Source organism: Vipera berus (genome assembly GCF_964194415.1).
Source record: "Vipera berus genome assembly, chromosome: 15".
In the NCBI taxonomy this organism is placed as follows: Eukaryota; Metazoa; Chordata; class Lepidosauria; order Squamata; family Viperidae; genus Vipera; species Vipera berus.
The window spans coordinates 5,082,073-5,094,114 of NC_138218.1; the positions used below are offsets into that span (position 1 = coordinate 5,082,073).

Sequence of the window (12,042 nt, forward strand, 5' to 3'; positions counted from 1 at the left end):
TTCGGAAGAGGCAGCCTTCCTTTCTCCTTGGTCGGAGATGGCTTTTTCCCCTCGGTGGGTCTTCCTAGGCTACGGAGCCGGAGTTTTGCTCAGTTTCCTGGTGAGTTTTGGTTCTTCCCAAAGAGCTTGGGGACTTTTACCATTTCCACTTGGGGTGAGATTCTCGGCGGTGCCCTCAAAAGCGGTGTGGCCTTCCAGCATCCTGAAAGACCGACCGGCATCAGATTAAGGCCACAGGTGGAATACCACATCCAGTTTGGGTCACCATATTACAAAACAAATGTTAAGACTTTGGAAGAAGTGCAGAGAAGAGCAACTAAGATGATTAAAGGCCTGGAGACTAAAACATAGAAAGAACGGGCGGCAGGATTTGGGTTTGGCTAGTCTACAGAACGCGGGACGCGGTGGCTCAGTGGGTTAGGACGCTGAGCTTGTCGATCAGAAGGTCAGCAGTTTGGCAGGTCGAATCCCGAGTGCCGCGTAACAGAGTGAGCGCCAGTTACGCGTCCCAGCTTCTGCCAACCTAGCAGTTCGAAAGCACATAAAAGTGCAAGTAGAAAAACAGGGACCACTCCGGTGGGAAGGTAACAGCGTTCCGTGTGCCTTTGGCGTCTAGTCATACTGGCCACATGACCACGGAGACGTCCTCAGACATGCGCTGGCTCTTCGGCTTTGAAATGGAGATGAGCACCGGCCCCTGGAGTCGGAAACGACTAGCACACATGTACGGGGGAACCTTTACCTTTACCTTTACCTTAGTGTACAGAAAAGAAGGATTGGGGGGGAATGATAGCAGCATTCCAGTATTTGAGGGGCTACCACAAAGAAGAGGGGGTCAGCTTACTTTCCAAAGCACCAGAAGGCAGGACAAGAAACAACAGATGGAAACGAATCAAGGAGAAAAGCAACCTGGAATTAGGGAGAAACTTCCTAACGGTGAGGACAATTAACCAGTGGAACAGAAATTGCCTCCAGAAGTTGTGGGTGCTCCATCACTGGAGGCTTTTAAGAAGAGACTAGACAGCTCCTTGTCTGAAACGATATAGGGCCCTGGTGGCGAACCTATGACATGCATGCCACAGGTGGAACACACTCTGTTGACACATGCACCATCACCCAAGTCCTAGCCCTTCAGCTGGGTTTGATAAACCCTTTTTGCTTTAGGCCTCCACTATGTGCAAAAAGAAAATGGTGATGTCCATTTTGCTGTATGAGTTCACGGTGACCTAACCCTAACCCTAAGTGGAATTTTCCTCCAATGGGATTTTCCCATGTATTTTACCAGGAAACCTAGATAGGGCAGCCTAGAAAAGTCAGTGCCCTCCTAACCATACCCAAGAACTCCAAATTAGTTGGCGATGTCCATTTTGCTTTATGAGTTCACGGTGACCTAACCCTAACCCTAAGTGGAATTTTCCTCCAATGGGATTTTCCCATGTATTTTACCAGAAAACATAGATAACACTAATTCCATGGTGGTGAACCTATAGGACGCATGCCACAGGTGGCACGCAGAGCCATCTCTGTGGAAACGCGTGCTGTCGCCCCAGTTTTAGGCCTTCAGCTGGCTTTTATAAAACCTTTTCTGCCACCGTGTGCAAAAAAAAAAGGTTCAATCAATCAATTTCAACTTCGGGGGGGGGGGGAAAGAGCTCGCAAAGTTGGAATTAGTTGATTGAACTTTTTAGTCCCACCCAGGCTGCCATTACCGCTGCAGCCACACCAACCCAAAGGGCCACACCCATCCAATAGGCCACACCCACCCAATGGGCCACACCCACCTGGCACCCGACGATACATAAGTGGGTTTTGGGTCGCAGTTTGGGCACTCGGTCTCTAAACGGTTCGCCATCATTGATATAGGTTCTCCTGCTTGAGCAGGGGGCTGGACTAGACGACCTCCAAGGTCCCTTCCAGATCTATTCTGATCGATAGCATTGATAGAGTTGGGATGGAGAAAAAGAGATCACCCCATCCCTGCTTCGAAGGGGTTTCCTGGCTGACGATGGTCCGTTTGGGCCGATGTGCCATTCGGGAGTGCCATGAACGTGTGCATATCCATACAGATTTTCCACACGCTTCCGGTGCTTCCGAATTTTAATGGCGTTTTTGTCCACCACAGCCTTCAGTTCTGCGGCTTTTCTGAGAGGACAAGGGACGGGTTTTGAAGAGATCCCACTGGTGCTTCAAACTCTTAAGCAAACACACACAACCTTTTCCCCCCCCACCCCCCACCCCCACCCCGAGTTGGCAAAGGTTGTTAATTCTGAACAAACTTCCCAGTTGACTGCCAAAAGGTGATCTCAGCTGGTTTGAGTTTTGTATAGGTTTGGCCAAAGGATGTAGCAGTGGCTACGGAGAAAGGTCTTGGAAAAACGCTCGAAACACACTCTGCGCTAGCTCAGAGGCCTTTTTTCCCCCCATTAGGCAGCACCAGTTGTGTTCATGGCTTTCCCGGTTCCTTCAGCCATTTCCGAATAGGTAATGTTTCAAAAGGGATGCGGTGGCTCAGTGGGTTAGGACGCTGAGCTTGTCGATCAGAAGGTCGGCAGTTTGGCGGGTCAAATCCCGAGTGCCACGCAACAGAGTGAGCGCCTGTTCCTCGTCCCAGCTTCTGCCAACCTAGCAGTTCGGAAGCACGTAAAAATGCAAGTAGAAAAATAGGGACCACTACGGTGGGAAGGTAACAGCGTTCCATGCACCTTTGGCATCTAGTCATGCCGGCCACATGACCACGGAGACGTCCTCGGACAAGCGCTGGCTCTTCGTCTTTGAAACGGAGATGAGCACCGGCCCCTAGAGTCGGAAACGACTAGCACGCATGTGCGGGGGAACCTTTACCTTTTTAATGTTTCAAAGACAGCCTTCCTTAGAGTGTTTCAGCGTGGGAGAAATCCAGGAGTTGGGAGCGTGGGGTTTTTGCAACCCCAGAGGAAGGGGGAAATGTCCTTTTCCAGAAGGTGGTCTCAAAATTGAATTTCTTTTCCAGGTCATCATTCCCTGGAGGAAGACGCTGGCCTTCACCATACCTGCAGAAAACCACGTCACCAAAGGTTTGCGTCTCCCGGTCTGCTCTTGACGCCTTTCCGTAAATGCCAGCCTTCTCTCTGGCTTGCAAATGGTTTAAGCTCTCCTTTCCCCCCCCCCCACAGACACACCTTTGTGGGGTGGGGAGGAAATACCCCCACAATTCAAATTTTGGTTCCTCTCTACTTTGAGAGCTCTGCCAGTTGTTATTTTGTGCTCCAAGGATTGAATAACCCCGAGGAAAGTAGTCCACAGTAAGTTTTAGAAAAAGGTGTTAAGCTTCCTTCTCCTCCGTGGCTCCGTGTGTGAAGGAAGGATGGCTGAAGGCACGGCTTCTAAGAACTTCTTTTCGGGGTGATGAAAGTGGGGGTGTTGCCCCCAAGCTCAGAGCCAATTGGGTGGGAAGAAGACCTGCGGAGTGAAGAAGTAGAGACATTTGGGCCCCTCTCAAGAAGCAAGAAGATAATGACCCATTGTCCTTCTTTTTCTCCATCTCCATGTCCACCACACCTTTGTCGTCCCTTCTCCATTGTTAGCACCATTCCTCTTTCTCTTCTGCCTTCTTCTCCCTCTTCTTCTCCATGTCCATGTCCACCACATCCTCCTCCCTTCTCCTCCTTCTCCATCGTTATAATCATTCCTCTTTCTCCTCCTTCTCCCTCTCCCTCTTCTTCTCCATCTCCATGTCCCTGTCCACCACACCAACATCATCCCTTCTTCTCCTTCTCCATCGTTACCATCATTCCTTCTTCTCCTCCTCCTTCTTCTCCTCCCTCTTCTTCTCCATGTCCATGTCCACACCACCATCCTCCCTTCTCCTCCTCCATCACCATCATTCCTTTGTCTTCCTCCTTTTCCCTCTTCTATTCCATGTCCATCACACACCATCCCTTCTCCATCATTATCATCCTTCCTCTTTCCCTTCTTTCCCTCTCTTCTTCTCCATGTCCATGTCCACCAGCACCACCATCATCCCTTCTCCTCTTTCTCCATCATCATCATCATCCCCCCTCCTCCTCGTCCTCTTCCTCCTCCTCCAGTACCACCACCTCCTTGCTACTCATACCAACGTGCAACTGGTTGCAGTGACCTCAGAGTTTGGGACACCTCTGCCTGGCTGGTTTTTCTCTCCAGGTTCCGGTCCCTTCCCTCTGGTGATTGAGACGCCAACAGCGGTCTATGAATATGTGTCCGATCAGCTGGACTGGTGGCATGCCAACGTCTACTGCCAGCAGCGTTTTGCTCAGTTGCCCTCGGAGCGCTGGGAGGATGACCTCTCGTCTCTGGGCCAAAACATCTCCCGCCGGCTGCAAAGCGCCATCTGGATAGAGGAGGAGGAACTCTTGCAGCGGAAGCCAAAGCAGAGGCGTGAGTAGAGCAGACGCCATCCATGAGCTGCAACTTTGGGGTGGCTGGCAGGGTGGCTGGGAGACGTCCTGAGATGGCGAGCATGATCCCTTACGCCATAACCGAGGTGCAATGGGAGCGGATTGTACGTCAATCAAGTCATTGTTCTGGAAGGGATCTGGCCTTCAAGCCTTCTTGGAGTCCGAGCTGATCCTTTATCAAAAGTGGTTCATGGTTTATGGTTTCTGAGCAGAAGCATCTTCTCCTGCTGCTGCTCGTCCTTCTCTCCTGCTCCTTCTGCCTCTCCTCCTTCTCCTTTTCTTCTCCTCCTTCTTCTCCTTCTCATCTATCTTCTCCTTCCTCTATCTTCTCCATCTCTCCCTTTCCACTCCCTTTTATTCTTCTCCTTCCCCACCATTCCCCCTCCTCCTCCTCCTTTTCTTCCTCTTCCTTCTTTTCCTTCTCCTCCTCCTCCTCTTCCTCTCCTCCTCTTCTTCCTCCTCCTCTTCCTTCTCCTCCTCCTCCTCTTCCTCCTACTTCTCTTCCTCTTCTTCTTTCTCCTCCTTCTTCTCCTCCTCCTCCTCTGTTTCCTTCTCCGTTTTCTTCTATACCCTTCTGTGGCCCTCCTTCTCTAAAAGCCCTCCTAACCTTCATTTTTGCACCAATCCTTTCCAGGCATCCATTCCCCCTCCATCCTGATATTCAGGAACAAAACAGACACCAAGTTTGTGAAGGTTCTGGCTGACTTCCCAGCCATGTCCGCCGTGAGCGCTTGTGCCCACGTCCAGTGGGACCCCACGGCCACAGACGTCTCGACTGTCTTCTCCTATGCGGTCCCAGCCTTCACCAATGAATTCCAGCTTCGGGGCATCATTGACAAGGACCAATTCGTCAAGTTTGCCATCATCCTCCACGGCCATCACTCCCCTTACCTGCCGGTCTTCCGCACCGACACACAATGGCACCACTTTTGCGTGACGTGGCAGCAGCCCAACGGCTCTTGGGTCATCTATGCCGATGGGAAGCGGAAGGCCTCAGCCGCTGGACTTGCCCCTTCCCGAGCCCTTGATGGCCACGGGACGTTCATCATCGGACAAGATCAGGATTCCCTGGGTGGCGCTTTCAAGGAGAAAGAATCCTTCAGTGGGAACCTCACTGAGCTACAAGTTTGGGGGAGGGTCCTCAGCCAAGAGCAGGTGGAGAAAGTCCGCTCCTGTGTGTCCATCAAGGAAGGCCTTATCTTTGACTGGAGGAGTGACATCTTAGAAGTGGAAATAAGCGTTCAAGAGGCCACAGTGCAGCTCACCTGCCCAGGTGAGTCTCCCTTGAGGGGTTAAGGCTACTGGCTGCCCAGAGTTACCTGTCTGGAACCCATTGAGTGGTGCACTGCTCCGTCCACTAGCATAGATTGGTCCTTGGGGACTAGAGAAGGACGCTGCTTGAACAGGAGAAGCTTTGGTTGATCTTGGAGAATCCAACTCTCTTTCTGCCTCGTCTTCAATCCAGTCCTTGTCAAAAAAAGAGCCGTGTGTCCCTGCATTTCTTCCACCGTTGATCATAGGCCGGTGGTTCTCAAGCTGTGGTCCACGGATTGTCACAAGAGGTCCACGTAGGCTTGAAGAAATGTTATGATTTGAAACTTGAGTTAAGTCTTGGGGGATCCGTGGCCACAAAAGGTATTTAAAGGGGGTCCACAGTGAAGAGAAGGTTGAGAACCATTGATGGAGGCCAAACCACGATCATGACTTTCAGCTGCCTGCAGTTAGGGAAAAGATAGTGCACGTCAAAATAGCCGTATCCAAAAAAATGAGTCAAGGTGTACGGAGGTATTAAATTTGCCCGTGCGAGGAAGTCCCATATCCTTTATTTTCTGCTCTGTGGAAACGTCTGCTTTCTCCTGTCCTCCCTTATCCATTTGAAGCCACATTTCTCCAAGAGGTTTCCTCAGGAGCCACCTAGCCCTTCCGCCTGGGAGGTCCCTGCTTCCCTCATTAGCACGCCAATAGATAGAATGCTTGTAAACGTTCTGTGACATCACAGCAGCACAGCCAATAAGGTGGAATGGGTGTGGCCCACCAAGAGAAAATGCTTGAGGTAAATTGAAACAATCAGCAGGTGTGTTATTGGTGCTTGGATCAAGAGAGAGAGAGAAGAGAGAGAGAGAGAGAGAATAGGTAGGTAGATGATAGAGAAAGAGAGAGTGAAATAGATAGATAGATAGATAGATAGATAGATAGATAGATAGATAGATAGATAGATACATAGATACATAGATACATAGATACATAGATACATAGATACATAGATACATAGATACATAGATAATAGGTAGATAGATGATAAAGATGATAGATAGATAGATAGATAGATAGATAGATAGATAGATAGATAGATAGATAGATAGATATAGATAGATAATAGGTAGGTAGATGATAGATAGATAGATAGATAGATAGATAGATAGATAGATAGATAGATAGATAGATAGATAGATATAGATAGATAATAGGTAGGTAGATGATAGATAGATAGATAGATAGATAGATAGATAGATAGATAGATAGATAGATAGATAGATAGATAGATATAGATAGATAATAGGTAGGTAGATGATAGATAGATAGATAGATAGATAGATAGATAGATAGATAGATAGATAGATAGATAGATAGATGATAGATAGATAGATAGATAGATAGATAGATAGATAGATAGATAGATAGATAATAGGTAGGTAGATGAGAGAGAGAGAGAGGGAGAGATCTATAGATAGATAATAGGTAGATAGAGATGATAGATATAAACAGATAGATATAGATAGACAGATAGATATAGACAGTCAGACAGACAGACAGATAGATAGATGATAGATAAAAGACAGATAGATAGATAATAGATAGATGAGAGATAGAGAGAAAGAGATGATACTGTAGCCAGACAGACAGTTTGATCTTCTCAGCTGTTTCTTGTGTCTCCATAGCCCCTGTGGAAGAATGTCGTGTTTTCAAGGTCACCCAGGGAAGCCAACACAGTCCCTGCTCAGTGATGTTGCCTTTTGTCTGTCGCTACAGAAAAGGTAGGTCAGTTTGGACCCCCTCCACCTTGTCAGCGGCACCGTCCTCGGGGTTGGGTTGTTTGATCAAGCTTCAGAAGATCTGGGTTCAAACCAAAGTCGTCCCCTGCTTACAACCGTCATGGAGTCTACCCCTCCTGGTTCTAAGTCATGACATTGTAAAGATGCGACCCATCTGATTTTATGACCTTTATTTTGTGGTGGTCAATAAGCGGTCACCACGGTCGTTAAGCAAAAGCGATGGCGTTAAGTCGAGGACTAGCTGTATTGAGACCCCCGGATGAGTTTGGACCAATCGTCACTTCCTAGAAATGTATCCTAACGTATATAAAATGAAGACCTGTAAGGAAAAGAGAGAAATCAAAGCAAGAATGAAAATAGCTGGGCACCAAGAAAAGGTCCATGTCCATCTGTGGGCTTTTCACCCCGTCCAGATCTTTACTTCCAGCTGAAGAAAACCCAGTCAGAGCCTGTCCCACCGTTGATCGCTCGTGTGAATGCCCAGGCGAATGCGACCGTGGTAAGTCTAAGAGGTCAACCCCGATGCTACCTCTCTTAGAGTCCCCGGGGGTTGATCCTGAGGTCCATCTGAAGCATGTCCTCTCCAGCCAGATGGCCCATTTCTCCAGCCCTGGAGCCAGGTTCCTCAAGTCATCCTCCTTGTAGATTCCATGGATTCCTTGGCTGGTAGCCTTCCAACCTATCTTCTGAAGAAGGTGTAGAGACAGCGCTCTCCATAGCCTGGTATCAAGAATTCAGACTTAAGTCCAGAAGATGCCTTGCTAGGTCTCCTGTTGGCGCAAGAGAGAGGACACAGTAACTTTCTCTTGGATGCTTTGCATGTTCTCCTCTCTGGCCAAAATTAGGTCGAAGAACACCATTGAGGCTGATCTACCCGTTCCTTATATAGCTTCTCAAACTCCGGTCTCGTTTCCCTTCTGCAGATTCCCGAGAACGTCTTCCAGGCGGACTTCCGAGCTGTGACTATTTCAGCCGCAGCTAATAGATTGGGGGTTGTGGAGAAGATCCTGTCCGAAGCCCAACCTCCTCCTCTGGATGCCTCTTCTCTCCTGGGGGTCTTCCAGCTTTTGAAACAGGTGTCCGAGGTAGAGGTGGCAGAACCAGGTCAACTGGCAACACTGGAAGAGTTGGGCCAACATTACGTGGAGATTACTGGGAGACTGCTGGAGGAGGACAATACAGACCATTGGTCTGAGATCAAGCAGGTAAAAATAACACTATGGGGGAAGGGTCTTTTGAGAGGCATCTAGTCTACTAAAGAGAGGAGGTCCATAGCTACCTAGATCTGACAGACGTCTGTCCAACCACTGCTCGGGGTTACCTTATGCCTGGAGTTTTGATCTACCTGGCAACTGAGATACAAAGGCTCAGGTGGTCCTCTTCCAACTCTTCCTGTCTTCTCCAGATCATTGGGGGACCCATGAAGGTGGTGGAAAACGTGGACAAGATGGCTTCCAGCCTTCATCAGCTCCTGAGCCCCAACAGAGGGGAGGTAACCTTTCACAGTAAGAACGTCGGTAAGTTGAGACCAAACTCTCTGCCATCCTGGCATGGGCCATGTCCTTGATCCTGTGGAAATGTTTGAGCTGAAGGAGGTTTTTCTGGGGGTTATTAGAGGACCTTTGTCCCTCACAGGGAATTCTGGGAGTTGAAGTCCACAAAGATGATGAGGGGACTGGAGGCTAAAACATGTGAAGGACGGCTGCAGGAACTGGGCCTGGCTAGTCTAGTGAAGAGAAGGACCAGGGGAGGACATGATAGCAGTCTTCTTTGAGGGGTTGTCCCAAAGAAGAGGGAGTCGATTTATTCTCCAAAGCACCTGAAGGCCAGACAAGGAACCATGGGTGGAAACTGATCAAGGAGAGATTCAACCTAGAAATAAGGAGAATTTTTCTGACTGTGAGAACAATCATCCAATGGAACAGAAGTTGCCTTCAGAAGTTGTGGGAGCTTCCTCACTGGAGGCTTTCAAGAAGAGACTGGACAGCCATCTGTCACAAATGGTGTAGGGTCTCCTGCTTGAATGGGGGGTTGGACTAAATGACCTGTAAGGTCCCTTCCGATTCTATTCTATTCTATTCTATTCTATTCTATTCTATTCTATTCTATTCTATTCTATTCTATTCTATTCTATTCTATTCTATTCTATTCTATTCTATTCCATTCCATTCCATTCTATTCTATTCTACTCTACTCTACTCTACTCTACTCTACTCTACTCTACTCTACTCTACTCTATTTATTATTCTATTCTATTCTATTCTATTCTACTCTACTCTACTCTACTCTATTTATTATTCTATTCTATTCTATTCTATTCTATTCTATTCTATTCTATTCTATTCTATTCTATTCTATTCTATTCTATTCTATTCTATTCTATTCTATTCTATTCTATTCTATTCTATTCTATTCTATTCTATTCTATTCTATTCTATTCTATTCTATTATTTCATTCCATTCCATTCAAGGGACAGAGGTTGAGAAATGCTGATCTATCATACATTGCTGGAATTGGTGGGTGAGCAAAGGCGGCATAGAAAATGGATCAGCTTCCCAAATTGAGAGTTGGCCTCACTGCCACAGATCTCCATTGAAATCTGGGGCAGCCTCTTCTCACCTGGTGTATCCTCCATCATCCCCATCATCTGAAAGGACCATCCTTGGTCCCTGACCTCTGGAAGATGCTTTTGATGCTCTTTTGGTCCGTGGCCACAAGAGGGCGCATCTTTCTCTGGCTGCTCAGGAACGCTGGGGTTTGTTGGCTTAAAAGTTAATTTCCGTGTCTCTTTTATACAATATTTCAAAATTAATTTAACTTAGGTAGGCATCATTTCTCTGCAAGATGCAACGTGCCCCTTATTTTTCTCAGCATGGAGAGGAACCTTTGCAAGGCACTTAGGCAGCCTTGTGTAGAAATATTGTGGGGTAATTCCATGCACGCCCAAAGCGACGCTGCTCGGGTCTCTCGGCTTGCAGGGATTGAGGTGCGACGGGCAGAGCTGAGCCCAGAGAGTGCTGGCAGTGGGGGATCCCTGATGCCAACCCATCGTTGGGACCAGCTGGATGCCATCGAGATCCCAGCAGAGGAAGTGGAGCGCCTGAGAGTGAGGGGTAAGGTCATCGATGGTGGCACGTGGGTTCTCAAAATGTTCCACCCTTCTGTTTGAATCTTTGTGCCAGAAAACCTACAAGGTTTGGGAGGCTTTAAAGAGATCCAAAGGAGAAAGTTAGAATGGAAGAACTCCAGAAAAACCGACAGGTACGAATAAGGGAGAATATTTGTAGTTCAGGGTTGACATGAAGGGTCCTTGATGCTCTCTGAGCTTGGTTGTTTTCCTGCAGATGTTGCATGACCTAACTAGGTTACTTCATCAGTGTTAGAAGGGAGTGGACTTTAAGGAGGAGGAGGAGGAGGAGGAGGACTGTGGGGTCCTTGGTGCTCTCTGAGCTTGGTTGTTTTCTTGCAAACGTTTCATGACCCAACTAGGGAACATCGTCAGTGCTAGAAGGGAGAGGGGTTTGTGGAGAGGAGGAGGAGGAGGAGGAGGAGGAGGAGGAGGAGGGACGACTGTGGGGTCCTTGGTGCTCTCTGAGCTTGGTTGTTTTCTGGCAGACGTTTCAGGACCCAACTAGGGAACATCATCAGTGCTGGAAGGGAGAGGGGTTTGTGGAGAGGAGGAGGAGGAGGAGGAGGAGGAGGAAGGACAGACTGTGGGATGCATCCTGCTCTCTGAGCTTGGTTGTTTTCTGGCAGACGTTTCATGACCCAACTAGGTAACATTGTCAGTGCTGGAAGGGAGAGGGGTTTGTGGAGAGGAGGAGGAGGAGGAGGAAGGACAGACTGTGGGGTCCTTGGTGCTCTCTGAGCTGGGTTGTTTTCTGGCAGACATTTCATGACCCAACTAGGGAACATCATCAGTGCTAGAAGGGAGGAGGAGGAGGAGGAGGAGGAGGAGGAGGAGGAGGAGGAGGAGGAGGAGGAGGAGGAGGAGGAGGAAGGACGACTGTGGGGTCCTTTGTGCTCTCTGAGCTTGGTTGTTTTCTTGCAGACGTTTCATGACCCATCTAAATAACTTCATCAGTGCTAGAAGGGGATGGGGTTTGTGGAGAAGAGGAGGAGGATTGTGGGGTCCTTGGTGCTCTCTGAGCTGGGTTGTTTTCTGGCAGACGTTTCATGACCCAACTAGGTTACTTCATCAGCGCTAGAAAGGCATTTATATACAGTTCCTCCTAGCAATGATGATGTTACCTCGTTTGGGTCATGAAACCTCAGCAAGAAACCCACCCAACTCAAGAGAGCACCAAGGACCCTCAAAATTAACAGGGGAGGCAAGAAGGACAGGACCAGGTGGGCTTCATTTGTCTCCTGCTTGGACCACCCATCTTCTCACCTTGAGCTTCTGCAGCACCAGCTCTTAATGCCCTTGTCTACCCTTCTCCAGGCCTGCGTCAAATCACCCTCACCCATACTTGGTACAGCTATGGGGCCCTCCAGCGCCTTCTCGCCAGCAGCAGCGCGGTGTTCCAAGACGCCGCTGTGTCAGACGGAGGTCGGAGGTGAGTCCCTGGTT

The 12,042-nt window shown here is 48.5% G+C and overlaps 1 protein-coding gene across 1 annotated transcript in view; it reads left to right on the top strand.

Annotated features, from left to right (window-relative positions):
* Positions 1-12,042, top strand: part of ADGRD2 (adhesion G protein-coupled receptor D2) — a gene marked incomplete at both ends in the record, with an annotated part of 58,749 nt that overhangs the window by 18,244 nt on the left and 28,463 nt on the right. Inside the window, 9 exons of the mRNA XM_081339478.1 lie at positions 2,990-3,053; positions 4,162-4,395; positions 5,050-5,688; positions 7,355-7,450; positions 7,882-7,967; positions 8,392-8,673; positions 8,874-8,985; positions 10,448-10,582; positions 11,914-12,028. Coding sequence (XP_081195604.1) covers positions 2,990-3,053; positions 4,162-4,395; positions 5,050-5,688; positions 7,355-7,450; positions 7,882-7,967; positions 8,392-8,673; positions 8,874-8,985; positions 10,448-10,582; positions 11,914-12,028 — 1,763 coding nt within the window. The remainder of the gene's footprint in view (positions 1-2,989; positions 3,054-4,161; positions 4,396-5,049; positions 5,689-7,354; positions 7,451-7,881; positions 7,968-8,391; positions 8,674-8,873; positions 8,986-10,447; positions 10,583-11,913; positions 12,029-12,042) is intronic.